Source organism: Epinephelus fuscoguttatus, linkage group LG4 (assembly GCF_011397635.1).
Source record: "Epinephelus fuscoguttatus linkage group LG4, E.fuscoguttatus.final_Chr_v1".
NCBI lineage: Eukaryota > Metazoa > Chordata > Actinopteri > Perciformes > Serranidae > Epinephelus > Epinephelus fuscoguttatus.
This window is the reverse complement of record NC_064755.1, coordinates 17,728,918-17,743,951: the sequence shown is the minus strand read 5'-3', so window position 1 is coordinate 17,743,951 and position 15,034 is coordinate 17,728,918. Positions and strand designations below refer to the sequence as shown.

General features: G+C 40.6%; 1 protein-coding gene across 1 annotated transcript in view; it reads right to left on the bottom strand.

Annotated features, from left to right (window-relative positions):
* The window catches only part of si:ch211-236l14.4 (SITS-binding protein), a 32,010-nt gene extending 18,781 nt beyond the window's left edge, over nucleotides 1-13,229 (bottom strand). The window contains exons 1-3 of the mRNA XM_049574830.1: nucleotides 13,058-13,229; nucleotides 12,319-12,982; nucleotides 9,713-9,884 (exon numbers count right to left, since the gene is read on the bottom strand). Coding sequence (XP_049430787.1) covers nucleotides 9,713-9,884; nucleotides 12,319-12,789 — 643 coding nt within the window. The 5' untranslated portion in view covers nucleotides 12,790-12,982; nucleotides 13,058-13,229. The remainder of the gene's footprint in view (nucleotides 1-9,712; nucleotides 9,885-12,318; nucleotides 12,983-13,057) is intronic.
* Between the last annotated feature and the right edge of the window lie 1,805 nt (nucleotides 13,230-15,034).

Here is a 15,034-nt window from a genome sequence, read left to right as displayed (position 1 = left end):
CAGGAAGGTTTTAATGTGGCGTCTAGGCCCTCGGAGAGCGACCTGTCTGGGTGGAAAACGCTGCCGCCTGACTCCCTGCTGCTGTGGACCAGATGGGCCGCGCTCTTTTACCTGTCATATTTATACTGTTATTTATGACACCTGTGCACACTTACAGACTTGACTGGGGTTATAAAAAGGTGCATTCAAACGTTAACTTTGTGTGTGCATGCAAGTGTGTGTGTGTGTGTGTGTGTGTGTGTGTGTGTGTGTGTGTGAGTGTGTGTGTGTGTTCAGGCATGCATTTCCTTAACAATGGAAACTTAGTTTCTGTGCCCAACCTCAAGAAATTGATGGCCACAAAACTGGGATCTTGCCATGGTAGTAAATTTCCAATTCCACTTATTGAAAAAATAATGAAACACTAAAGAGACTTTCTCTGCTCCATTCCTAGCATCAATCAGCTTTATTGTTTCAAGTGTGAGACGCAGTGTTCTGTGCAAATATCACAAGTAGAGATGTAAAAATAGATCAGACAAGATGACCCTTCATTCAAATACTTTGATGTCATAAAAAAGTATTTTCTTTTTCTCAGTCCTTTTCATTTACATCAGTCTCAGCTGGTGAAGATAGCAGACTGTTAAATCAATTCAGTACTGACGTTTTCGGAGAACTTCAATGCTAGATTTGTAGTCATTTCACATGAAGAAATGCTCTCTGAAACAAGGATATTGTATCGTAAGATCATTTGTAATAGTTCAGTATTTAAGGCAGGAAACAGAGCCGACCTGAGCAACCACAGACTGATCACATACTGTAATTACATCAGCGCGCTGTTGTGTTGTGTCAACCGTCCATTTAAAGGAGAGCCTCTCTCTGCCGTCTCTCGCTTGTTGTCTTTGATGGAAAGTATTAGGTAGGACATCGGCTGTGGAAAATTGTGTGGGATGATTTTCATATACAGTAGCGCTCTCATTCAGGAGATGACAGCTTGCTTTTAACAAAGCTTCAGCTGGCTAAGTGAGTCATTGTCAAAGTGTCTCACCTCTTACTTGTCGAGAGTCGAGGTTTCAGGGCAGCTGCCCGGGGACCTCCTGGTGACCTACTAAGTAACGCAGCAGCAGCTTGTTTTACTTCACCATGCAAACTGAATATTTTGAGCATTTATTTCTGTTTAGGTGTGACTCAGTGATCTTGGGTTGGCACAAAGACAGAGAAAATGCAAGGGAAAAACTCAACCAAAACAATAAACCTCTAGAAGATAAGCTCTCAATCTACCTGTGTTGTTTTTCAGGGGCGTAACACAAAATTCTGGACCCTGTACCCATTCTCTATGGGCCCCTCCCCACATCCACATCTATTTATTCTACTATAGTAGTACTCTGTCTACTCAGTCCCCCCTACACCCCTGTTCATTATTATTTGGTACTAAACTCAGCTTAAAGTCCCTGTGAAATGTAAGTTAGGGCGTCTTTAGCTTCTGTACTGTGATGTATTTCCAAGAGGGGTTTAAATCAAATCCTTTGGACTGTGTTAACGTGGGCAGGCTTACAGTTTAGTGCGATACAAAGCTACAGTAGAGTCCGTTAGATCTCTTGCCATTAGATCAGGATGAGAATGAGGGAGAGATGCATGAATTAGACTTCCACAATGTTGTTTTTGTAGATGAAAACAGAGATTTTGCCCACTGATATCCGAACACACATTGCTTACTATATAGACATATTGCTCTGTTAGCTGTGACAAGCCACAAACAGTAAGGTGTGATTTTATATGATCACTGTGGCTAGCTAGTCTCCCAAAGTCTCATTTGATTGGACGAACTTTTGTAAAAGCCCCCGAGTGCTGGATGAGACATCAAACATTTGAAAATAGTAGGGGAGGGGAAAAAATTTCGATACAGCATAGTATCACAATATATTTGTGTGGCATTATTGCATCGTCACACAATGCCATGTATCTATTTTTTTAATGAACAAATTATTAATATTACAAATTAAATTTTGGGTAGCCTACTTGAACAATAAAATCAATTGTTTTTTCAGTCTACTACATATTTTTTGTTGCGATAAAATAAAATGACTAAAGTGAGATGAACAGACTGAAAACTTTGTCTTATTAGATGAAACAGATGTTGATAAAGTTTTCCTTTGACGGCAGAATTCACAGTTGAAAAAAGGTTATACAATACAAAATATTGCAATTTATTTTTATCGCAATACTCAGTATATTGCAACATTTTTAGAACTGCAATACTACTGAATTGTGAGTATCGTGATTATATCATATCATAGAGCCTCTGGTGATTCCCACTCCCAGAAAATAGTTTTACCCAGCTTCACAGAAAGAGAAAAGACAGGAAATTTGATGTAAAAATAAAATGATGCTGATTTATTTATTTACATATATTTAGCATGTAACAAAAGATAAACGATCATTGAACACTGGGGAAGAGGATTAATAATGGGAAAATGTGTTTTTTATTCCATGGAGACTTTAAGTAAGTCACCTCCTTTAGATGCTTGGAGAAAGTATTGGCATTTCGTTTACCAGCTCTCAACTTTGTGCATTTAAATGACCACAAAAAATCAAGGTCCCTTTATTGTTTTTGGGGGGGCTTTCAAACAAATCTCATGATCTGTAAACCTTCAGTCGGAAAAAAGTTAAAACTGCTGCATTTTAAAGCCTCTTTTTAGTGGATGTTTTGCACTCACAAATATTGTCTGTGGTTCTCTTGCTTCCTCTGCTTGGTCAATATTAAACACCATAATGCATGGAAATACATCTTTACTGCTCCCATCCTTGTCATTATACGGTGTATCAAATAAAGATGATTAAGTATCATTATCTGAAAGAAAAAAGAAATCAAAATCCCTGATTGTTACATAACCTTCCTCCATATCTGCGTGTTGTGCTTGGCCAGTTCTCTCTGAGAGACCGAACAACAAACGAGCAGGAGCAGTAAAGTATCATTTCTTTGAATCCCACATGGAAAGATTGAGTCAGAGATAGAAATAAAGAAAAAGGGGTGGGAGATGGTGAGAAGGAAATTATGCTAAAATGGAAGGACCAGAAACTGAAAGAGAGAGCAAGGCAGAGGTAATGTGTGTGCACATTTGCACAGATACACGTTTGCATGGAGGTGATCTAATATCTGACGGAGCTGCTGCCAAATCTGATAAATTCACAGAAATTACATTTGATTCTAATCTCTGATGCTCGTTTTATAAAAGCTAGCATTAAGAAAAGTAGATATGAGGAGACAGTAGATAAATTACTTTTATTGGATCCAGAGAGCTATCGCACTCTCACTTATTACAACGGCCAGCTGTGAAAACAAATAGGAACTCTTAAGCCCTTATTTGTAATGATGAGTTTGAGTTTCAGCTTTGATGACAGCCAACGTATCTGTCTGATGTAAACATGCAGTATCTGTGTCTGCATGTGAGTGAGGCCCTATGAATATAAATAATACTCATATTAATATAATAAGACAACTTTTAACTTCTAATATGTAAATATATTTAAGAGTTAACCAAAATAAACAAACAAAAAAAGAAGCTGTACACTGTGTGCTGATATACAAAATCATATCTGTGTGTGTGTGTGTGTGTGTGTGTGTGTGTGTGTGTGTGTGTGTGTCTCAATAAATTACATGAATACAAATGCAAATAAATATTGGTTTTTTTTAAAAATTTAATCTATTATTTGGTTATTTTACAAATGTCAGATTGCTAATTTCAAATGAACATTTTCACAATTTAATTATTTCTAATTCCTCCACTGAGAAAAAAAATCACGTGTCCTTCGCTATATACAATAAAAAACAATTATAAAGCAGCCACAATTAAAGCTTAATTTAACCATGCAAATATATAATTAAAATGTACACAACTAAATCACAAAGTATTATAAGACTGATAATTAACAAATACATTTTAGCTGCAATGTAATGAAAAATATCAGGAATAAATTACCATTAAAATACTGATCCATCTGTAAATTCATTTTTAAAGAACCTTTATTCAATGTCAGGCCATTATTTTTCAAATTCTGACCCTCAATGGACACCGTAGAGCAATAATGAAGACATCTATGTCAATTAGCAAAATAAACTGTTCATTTATTATATTAGACCTGTAATGGTATGTCCCCTCTGTATCACATCAAGCCAACAATCCGCATCTGATTACTACGTGATTTTGCCATGCACAGTAATTATCTTCCAAAACACAGGTACCTATATCCACTCTTCCTCTGCATACATTTGCTCTCTAAAGCCTGTGTAAATTGTATCCCACAGACCTCCAGTTAAATAAACGTAGGAATAAGCCCCTAAAGCTCTGGGACAACGTCTCCCTGAGAGTTCCCTCTTATGTTATTAATGCAGGACGCAGCCTCAGTGATAGCTAATCTGTTCTTAGTAGCCCAGTTGTTTTTGTATGACTAAAGACAGGTGGGGCTGTGACAAGTTCCTCCAGTTGGCAACACTCTCAAATGTCACTTTGCTGCACAGCTGCATATATCGTCTCTGCTGTCTCTTTGCCTTACTTTTCTACCTCTTCTTTACTGCTGTAAGATCATCATTTTTTCTGTGGTTTGCGTCCCATAGTTTGTTTCCTAACTGTTACACAGTTAAATGCTGTTCAGAGATGCTGTGGGCGAACGGATTTATGTGAGAATATAAGACAAGAAGGATGTGGTTCAAGACTCGGTCATGGCACAGTGAGCCAGGGAGTGCAACAGGTTTCTGTGAACTATAAGACAAGGTCACAGAGCACACAGGCATTGTTCAGTGTTATCAGCGAGGAATGTAACCAAAGGAAATTTTCACAACATTTACTTTGCAACTCTTTACTCCTGATTTTGTGAAATATCAGGTATTACAGCACAGTGCGCAGTCATTCTGTTGCTCTGTCGCTCTGTGTTGCAGTCTGTCTGTCTTTAATCATGCCCAGGGGCCCTCTTAGGGATGTCAGTCACAGCTCCATATATTGCCTACCACATTCATAATGTGCTCTTATGACTAACTAGAGTCCGTGCAGACAGGTCCCATACATACACGACGGTCAGTTGGCTTACACAGCTGTGTAATGTTACTCTAAAACTGCAGAGAGCAGACTCAGGAAAAAGGAGACATCAGAGCTCTGATGAAGGCTTTCTGCTGAGATGCAGATTTGTCTGTCTGTTAATTCTAAATCAAGCTCACCAGTGTGATCGAGACATGTGGTGATGCTTAACTATTTTATCACCACTGGTGTGCTGCTTTTCACAAATCTGTGTCGAGCAAAATAAAAGTACCACAGTTGTTTTTTTTTTAAACCAACTGAAACCAAAGAAGCACACCGCACCTCATCTAGAAACGGGGTGAAATCATGACATAAATAAAAACTGAGCTTGTTGGTATCAAACATGGTCAGTGCAGCTCCTCTTATCTTGTTAAAAACAGTGACGTCGGTGTGAATAGTTGGAGTTCAGCTTTTCCTGAGAGGATATATTATGAACTGAGAGGTGTAGAGTCTCACATACAAATATACAGCGAGTATTTTAAATTCAATTTACCTTTGCAGACATGTGAGAGCCCTGTCGCTGTGCTTTTAGTTCAATTTTACTTTACTACACAAAAATAAATTCAACTAATTTCCTTTTTATTAATGTATCTAAACTAAGAATATACGTGGTTATGAATAGTATTCAGTTTATGTAACAAACTGATTTTTTTTTATCTTTTTTTTAATTTTAAATGCAGAGTTAATTTTTACTTCTGCATTCAATTAGAGTTGTTCTGTTTACATGTAGAAATAATAACGTTTTACTGCCAATACTGATTAAGTCTGCACAAACTCAAAATTTCCCATAATGATCCTGTTTACTATCCACACATAATGGTAGTATTTTTCTCTCCATAATAGCTGCTGTAATAGTTTCCTGTCCCACAACAATACCACAATTATGACTACCACATCGTGCTCTTTGTCACAGCCGCAGTCATCAATTGCTGTTTAAAATGTGATGCTTCTTAACGGTGGTCCGACCTGTCTGATGTGCACAAGAGCATGGATGTGAGTGGTTATTTTGCAGGAGCCTGGAGCTGTTTATACATCAATGATTTATTCAAGGTAAGTGGATGCACATATTGAGCCTATACCTCTGAAAGGAGAGGATCAATCCAATCTCATACAGGATGCAAACTGTGGACGCCAGTAAGCAATCAGACTATTACTCTACCATAATGTCATTACTACCAAAACTGAACTGAAACTCTATCCTTGTTCCACATCCAGACGTGGCTACTCGTTAAAAAACAGGTGGTCTGAGGAGATGTGTCCGTCTTAATGTAACACCAAAAATATACATTCTATTTGTGGTGCCCATCCTCCTATCAGGGCCCATGGTGAATCACCAGATACCAAGAGTGTGTTGAGGGGGAAAAACTCTCACTGGAGTTCAAGGAAACATCACTTCTACCTGTGAAATGATGCGTCCAGGCACACGCACTGATTGACCCTAGATAAGTGCCCTTTTTGCACTTATTACGTTCTTCTAATCTTTATATTTTAAAGTCCTTGGCAACAATTCTCATTTAAAAACATGTTGTAACACCTGACAACTGCATTTGAGTTTTAATTCTGCGAGCCCAAGCAGCTCCTTCTTTGACTTCCCTTGTCACAGCCACCATTGTAAACACATGTAAATCGAGTGCCCTGTAGAGCAGCATCCACATCTCCTTGACCTGCCTTCACTGGTACAGGCTGTTCTCATGCACTATTTGTATGCATACCTACAAAAGGTAATGCACCACCATTCATGTACAACCCACAATCAGGAAGGCTGCGATAATGTGACCAATGTACTGATGAGAGGAAACACGGAAGTAGTATAAAGCCCTGATGCGAGGGCCACTGTAAAAAAACACTTGCTGCGCCTTTTTATTGTGTCCAGGCAACTACTCCATCACATCCTCACACTAACCTTCCTGTGTTATCAATCTACCGCATCTTTTATTTCATAGTAATTAGCGGCGAGTTCCTAAAATGTTCAGGCAGAGGGTACCTACTCTAGCTCTGGTTGAGGGTCAGAGGCTGTCGGCAAATAGTTTTTTTGGGTGCAGGGAAACTGAGATTTGGGTGGGTGCATGAGACCCTAAAAAAGAGGGTGGATTAAAGGGAGCCTGGTCCAGGTGCTTCACTTCGATGATGGCCATTTCCAGGCATATTTTAGGATGACTCGGGGGCAGTCTGACAACCTGCTGTCTAACGTCGGGTCGTATAGGTCTGGGTATCCAGCAACCACTACCACCAGTTTCTCTTCATTGGACAATGAAAAAAAAAAATTTTTTGATTAAAAAAAAAAGAGATGACATGGAGCACTTGTCTGCTTTGAGTGGAAGTTTTTTTTTAACCTTGAGGAGTTCTGAATGCTGCAGCAAATACGGCAGGCACCTGGAGCGCAGAAACACGAGGTGTGTCACAGTGCAAAAAACATAAGCAAAACACTTAATTCTCATTTAAAACAATTACAAAAAGCCGCCTCCAAAAACGCTTTCTGTGTGATCAGGGCCTGGAGAGCAAAAAGTTTGCGTGAGGAGTCCCCTTTAACCCCTACCCTTAACCCTCTAACCCTCATCCCTGTGAGTTATTTTAAGGTACGTCTTCACCATGTTGCTTTTCCTGAACCTAACCTACATAACTTTACTGGTCTAAACCTAAAGACGTCTAACCATGTTTCTTATTCTAAACCTAACCTACGTAACGTTATGTTAAGTATGTAACTTTATGTTACATATGACGTCATTTGTTTGTCTCTGTTAAATCACAACATATGAGTGTATGGGTATGAAGTAAATAAATAGGTAAGTACGTGAAAGATATGCTACTGTATGTGCCTTTTTTATTATTATCAATAATTATGAGAGGGGTGCCCTTTATTTCACACAAGCACCTGACCCCCAAAATGTCTGTGCATGGCCCTGCACAGGACCCTACAAGTGAAATATTCTCGTCACATTAGCCAAATCTGAAGTGTGACAGTCTACATTGTTACGTCTCTTTAACTCATGAGCTGCGTGCATGAAGGAAGAATGACAAATCAAAGTCAATTAAAAATCATTTCCCAATAATAATTTCCGCTGATCCTTGCAATCGGAAAGCAGCCAAGTACAAATATCAGTATGTCTTCAGTTGTGAAAAACGATTCTCTCTGAGGTACATTATGTAAATCTAAGAGCCAAACAAAAACATCCTTGAACTTTAAAGCAAGATATCATGTTAAATATACCTTTAATGCTCCAATAGGCATCGCTGTCATTGCTGAGCATCAGTTTGCTATGTTTGGGGCTATGTACAGTGTGTGCCTGCGAGTGGTTACTTGGCAACATTCAAACAGTTGTTCTCGTCGGGATCTCATCTCATCCGTTTTCTTTTTTTTGTTCTCTGTGTGAAGCTAACGGGAGAAACAAAGGGTTACAGGGTCCTGATAATTACTGCCGTCCTCTCACAAGGTGGAAAAGGGATTTAAGTCATGTGACTCTCTTGTTAAGCCTGCCACTGTGTTACATAACATCCCCAAAATGTGTATGGGTGTATGCGCGTGTGCATAGGTGCATTTGTGTCTGTCAGTATGTGAATGAATGTGTGTGACTGCTGCTAACAATCAGTGAAGTCATGATAGATGATTGTTTGTGTCACCTCACCGGATGAAGTCATACTCTCTGCCCTGATCTGGACGCTGGCTGGCACACACACATGCACAGGATTCCCTTTGACACTGAGAGTCAGTAATCTAAGAAATATGCTAAAAAAAAAAAAAAGTACACATTGCAATGTGCGTGTGTGTAAAATGGGATTTTAAAATGTCGGGTTGTCAAAAAAGAATGTCATGTGAACTCTTTTAAGAATAGAGTGGTTAGTTTGAGCAGCAGCTCAGTAAGCAAACTTCACACAAACACAACTTGAGAGCAAAGTCCCTCGAGGTTAATGCTATACCCCCTACCACACAAGCACACATGTACACTCACACACACACACACACACACACTCACACGCACAAACACCACACGTTCCTAGTCAGTCACATTAACCATTCACATCCGCCAGTGGTCCCTGCCTCCCCCCTTTGCCCCCAGGATAAAATCTAACACCCCCAAAATAACCTGGTGAGTTATAAGAGTCAGCAGGGCCCTCATCCAACCTGCCCTTTTAATAGAAACAAAAGGCAATTACCCCGGTATCCCTAAGAGTTAATTTAAGATGCTAAAGGTGGTTTGCTTCCCTTTGTAGTCTAATCTCTAAATTAATAAACTGACATGCCACAGACAGTATTACGTTACACTCTATTAGTAGGATGGACGACGTCCTGTCCAGTCAGTGGTGTGTGTGGTTTTTTTAAGGATGCTGGTTCTGGAGGCTGTTTTTTTCCTCAGCTCAAACACAAACAAACACAAGGGGGGTGGTAAGAAAACACAACAACATCCACAGGGCTTCCCTCACGCCCTGGGATTCACGCCACACATCGTATACCGGGGGGTCAGATTTCCCGAGCCCTTGTGCTAACCCTGCGCCAATGGCAAGTGTGGAAAAACAGCTGACGATGTGTCATTCAAAAGATTTACAAAGGTCTTTTTTCTTGTAACAGGCCAAGGTGTAAAGAAGAACTACAACTCCACTTTTGCTAATGACTGCGAGAGTAAATCTCAGTTGATGCAAAAGATTCATTCCAACCGTGACCTTCTCACCTGATGAGCCCAGGAAGTAACGTTCCAGGGCAGAGCCGAAGCCTGAGGGATTGTCCTTAAGATCGCTCACGATGAAGGGCTGTGTGGTGGCGTTCTGGTCGTTGATCGGCCAGGTCTGACCCCGGACGCTGGCGCCACCGTACCAGGACACGTTGGTCATGGAGAAGCAGTCCTGAAAAGATAGGCACGTACACAAAAACAGTGTGAAGGAGAAAGACACAGAGAGAAAGAGACAGACAGGTTTACATACATCAAGACAGACTGAAAACAGCAATATGAAATTGATGCTGACAAAGAAAAGGAAAATATACATAAGAAATTAGTGGTAGGGTTAAGATTAAAAGTTAATAGATGGTAGAAAAAATGCAAGTTTTATTCATTTCTGAGACAACTCAAATGCTTTAAGTGGACTTAAGCGTGAATGGGGTATCTGAATTTCATTTATGAGTGGGTATAAGATGACTCTGACTGTACGTTAATCGAAATCAGAATCAGCTTTATTGGCCAATAAAAGGAATTTGACTCAGTTTTTTGTTACTCTCAATGCATCTGCATAGAAATTGACACAGCAGCTAAAAGCAAGGACAACAAAGCTGAACAAGATAAACATAAACATTTCACAGTAAGTACAAATATAAAAAAAGTCTATCTATATCAGTATGTATGTACTGATTTTGTATGAGTTGACATATGTGTTGATTTTGGGGAGGAGGCAGGGGACATGTCTCCATCAATATTCAGTAGGAAACAAATACATCCACACACCAAGCAGCTCCTGTTGGAAGCATTTTGATGCATTTTGAGCCAAAGGCTCTTCCTCTGACGTCCTTTATATTTAGAACATATGCATTCGCCCCTTCCAAAATAACTTTAAAGTGGCAGAGGTCTTTAATTTCAACAAATTGAAGACATTTATACCATACATTTGTGCAGACATGGCACAAATTAGTGCATAAAAATCCCACAGAATGCAGAAAATTAAGTGTTTGATGCTCCAATTTTTTCTGCCGGGGACACCCAAACCCCCTGTTTCATATGATGCAAGAGGTGCTGGAACAAATATGGAATTATTGATGTGACAGTTTGCTTTATCTACACGAGGAAGCTGGATTTGGGAGTATATCCAGCCTGCTTTTATTCATATTGACAGTAATGATATTTACATGTTAAAAAAACACAGTGTGTGTAAACTATAAAAATATGTAATTTGCAGGTACAGTGGATGTTTGGTGTTAGAGGGTTATTGACACTGTATGCCTGACGTTAACTGTTCATCATAGTGATGTCCTGTGGAAAGAGAGTGTTCTTGTGTCTGGATGTTTTGGCGTACAGTGTCCTGTAACGCCTTCCAGAGGGGGGAAGTTGGAACAGATTAAATGTTTCCAGTGCTATCACATTATGTACCTGATGTGCTGCAGTAGGGATGAATCTAATCTCTGACTGTAGTATGACTTCAGTGCAGAGCTGCATGGCACAGGGCTGTAGGCTATGTGACGGCTGGCACATGAGACTGTCTCAGAGAGCATCGCACGCAGGAGGGATTGAATGACAGAGTGTTTTCTAAGAGAAAGTCTGTCCTTCCTCAAAGCGCCTTGACGCATGGGGGGTACAAATGCGCAAACCGGCAGCTCATTTATTTCACGTAAGCAAATCCGGGCTCTGCTAAGGAGTTTTAAAACAGGTGCCAAATGGTCACCTGAGAGGCGCCGGGGAGGATTTTGGAAATTAGAAAAATAAAGGCAACTTTAGTTTGGAGAGATTTCCTGTGAGCAGTCGCGCCACATGACAGGGAGTTATGGTGAGGAATGTTCCACTGGGGACAGATTAACCTCCCCAAACATCCCAATAGTTAAATGCCTTTGATAATTAAGCTGTGGGGGGAAAGTACAGTAAGTACTGTGCATGTAAAGAAGCACAACAACTGTGACGAGGCAGATTTAACACGAATGGAGTCCGCTCAGGGCTGTAGAGAGGGAAAGGATGAGGGGATCACGCAAACTATTTATTTATTTTTCGGTCTATTACATCATGTCAGCTCAAATGAGTCACTCCTGCGTCATGGTTGTGTTTTGTTTCAAGTAATTTAATAGGTTGTCATAGTTTTAGAAATTTAATTTCAACAAAATTAAATTAAAACGACATTTAAAATAAACATAAATTGCAGTATTTTTGTATCTGAACATTTGAGCCAAGTTATGGATTATACACCTTCATCTGCTGCACCTGAGCCACTTATTTAATTCAGTTCAGTCTTTTGTGATTTAATAATTTTATATGACCATGTGGTGATTAAAATCATTTACATTTAAGTAGACCACTTATATAAAACAGACAAAACGTCTTGTAACTTATTTGTATGAGAAAATACGCATAATGTCGTGCTTGTAGATTTAAAACGTGAACATGGGCCTTCAAATTTATGGTTTACGTTGTGCACCAATGCGCACAATCATATGCCAATTAACACTGGGTAAACTGGAAATTAAGGCGTGAAATTTCCACGTGCAAAACTGCTTTTTTGCGCATCACATTGTGCGTAAAAGTGCATTTTGATGACATTCTGCTTGTGTTTTTGGCTCTTGAGTCCACACTGAGAGACACCCTACCTTCAGCTCCACATGACAGTGCACCGGCGCCCAAGTCATACTGTAGCACTCCGTCTCCGTCTCCTCATTCACCTCCAGCGAGATCTTCACCTCGGCCACCGAGTCCCACGTATAGCAGAACTCCGTTTTATTCAGCCAGCACAGGTTCCTCACGAAGGGAACCTCGATGTCGGGGTTCCCCACGTTCCCGACGTCTATCTCCACATAGGTCTTGTCCTCCGTCAGGGTCTGTATGACCAGCGAGTGGGTTCTTCTCTCCCAGATCAGTCCGCTAAAAGTCCCCCTGAGGATCCAGTTCTTGTTAGGCTGGTCCACCACTTGCCAATATATGATCCCGATGGTCATGACAAAGAAGACGGCCACTCCGAGACAGGCTATAGCTCCTTTCCAGGTCTCGTTCATCTCCTTCAGCCCCGTGTCCCATGTTACCTCTGGGATGGGGCTGGGGTTCCTATTTCGAGCGTGGGGCATGTTGTCTTTGAGATCAGCAAAGAATCAAACACAAAAAATGCTGCAGAAATCTCTGTGCGTCAAAAAGCTCTGCTGCTTCATCATGTCATGGTGTTTCCAGTGAGGCTACAGGGTAAACCAGCCTACTCTTTATCTTTGCACCGTTTACACTGTTGATGTTGTTTTTTTGCGCAATTGTGCCAGCAACAGAGACCTGTCATGTGAAGAAAGCTGTGAGAATAAAATCCCAGCGAGGAAATAAAACAGTATGAATGAATAAGTGACTTACCACATACTCCTGCTGTTTTAAAAGAGTTGCATTTGTAAGTTGCATTGGCTGCAGTGAGCTCGTGAGCAGCCCCAAGCCGGGTTTGGCAGCAATGCCTACGAATAGCTCCTAAGACGCTGACTTGCTTGCCCTGCACTTTCTGACGTAACGCCGGGTTGTTTCTTCAGAGGAAAGGTAGAGAGAGGGAAATGGGGGATCAAGAGGGTTTGGCTGAGTCTTGGAACAGCCCGCCCGGGCGAGGAGGCCACGGACAGCCTGGAAGGGAGGGATCCCCATGCGTGCTTGCAAACTCTCCGTGCGCTCTCCGTGCGTAAAGACTGTGGAGACTTGTCATCTGGTGGTTTGGTGGACAGATCAGGGGCGTCAATTGGGCATGGCAAGGTCGGGACACTTGCCATGCCTTATCCAAATTTGATCTTGTGGTGTTTCACATCTTAAAGTAGCACAAGGAGTGATGTCTGATTCCAAAATGAGAAGTAGGCTACAACTGAGCAGTGAAACATTTAAAACCAGTGCTGTATTCCTGTCATGTGGGTTTAATGGAATTGACTAAATCTTATTGATTAATTAATTAAACTGAGGTTAACAGGAGGTTAATTATACATTAACAGTGATTAATAATTAATTAAAATGTCCAATAAATTAAAGAAATAGTTGGTCTAAACATTTACGTTGGGTCAAGGGACTGCATGTAGAAGACAGACTGGCTTTGAGACAGTTTGGATGAAGTGCTCATCATCCAGGAAACATCTCTGCTGAACTTCCATGGCCAATGCTCTCTGCTATAGCTCACCTTTATCAAGTAGCTACAACCAAAATCAAGTATTATATTTGTGATTTTAGATTCTTTTACCCCATTTATCCAGATTAAATGGTGTAAAAAGCTGTGTTTGTCTAACCTTTCTTTTATTGTCCATTTTCTGCATTTCCCTTAGTGGCTGTGTTTTTATTTTATTTTATTTTTTTAGATACATATGACACTGACAACATTATGCCACAACACTGACAGACGTCTTATTAAAATGATGCTAAACCTGAAAGGAAACTGAGCTGTTAGAATCATTAACTATTGCAGCAAATTTAGGACGTAATCTGCAGCTCAACATGTTGCAGCACTTGTTTAGCCAAAGCATCAAGTAAAGTATCCAAAATTTTGTATGTAACTGCTTCGGGAGAATCACATAGGACAGAAAATAAAATGTGAAGCAACGCAAGAATCTGTGGTGCATTCAGGGTGTGTTGTGATAATATATTATAGGCTGAGCACTGTTTAATGGTCTGCGTGCCTCATGTGGAGTGCAGAAGACATTTGAGGGCAGGAATGTTGTTTATGAGCACCTCAAGGGTGGCAGGGGGTGGTGTGATTGGTCGAAGGTGGCATTCATTGCCATTTGGACTGTCAACATCTATTGTGTCTGGAGTTATAATGTCAACATACTATAGGTGGTCGAGTGTTTGACAACAGACATGCAAAGTCAATGTTCATGGATGAATGACACAAAGCGTGACTCTTAGCTCTCACAGAAGCGTATCCTTCGCCATAACTTTCCGAAACCTAAACTCTATACAGCTTGTGTTGACTCATTTTAATCCCGTGTCGCTATTCATTTATTTCAACACAGTTCTTACTGTAACATGGTCATGGCTCTACTGGTATCCAACGACAACCTTATCGGACCCAAAAATAAGACAAGAGGAATCATGGCTTGAACAATGTTGTTGTGTTTGTAGGGTTAAGGTCTCTTCCGCGGTGCTGTGCACAAGATATCCCAAGAGTGTCGGCTGACATACCTTGAAGATCAGTTGCCCCTGTCCCCGTTTATGCATGTCAGCCCCCCAGTCTCCGATCCATCACATAGCTCTGGCAGGGGCAGAGACACTGGATAAGGCTGTGGGAACCTGTGTGAGCACTCTACCTAATCGCCCCGCTCCTACTGCAGTTGCTTTCAAAATCTTTGGAAATCAGACCATGATCGT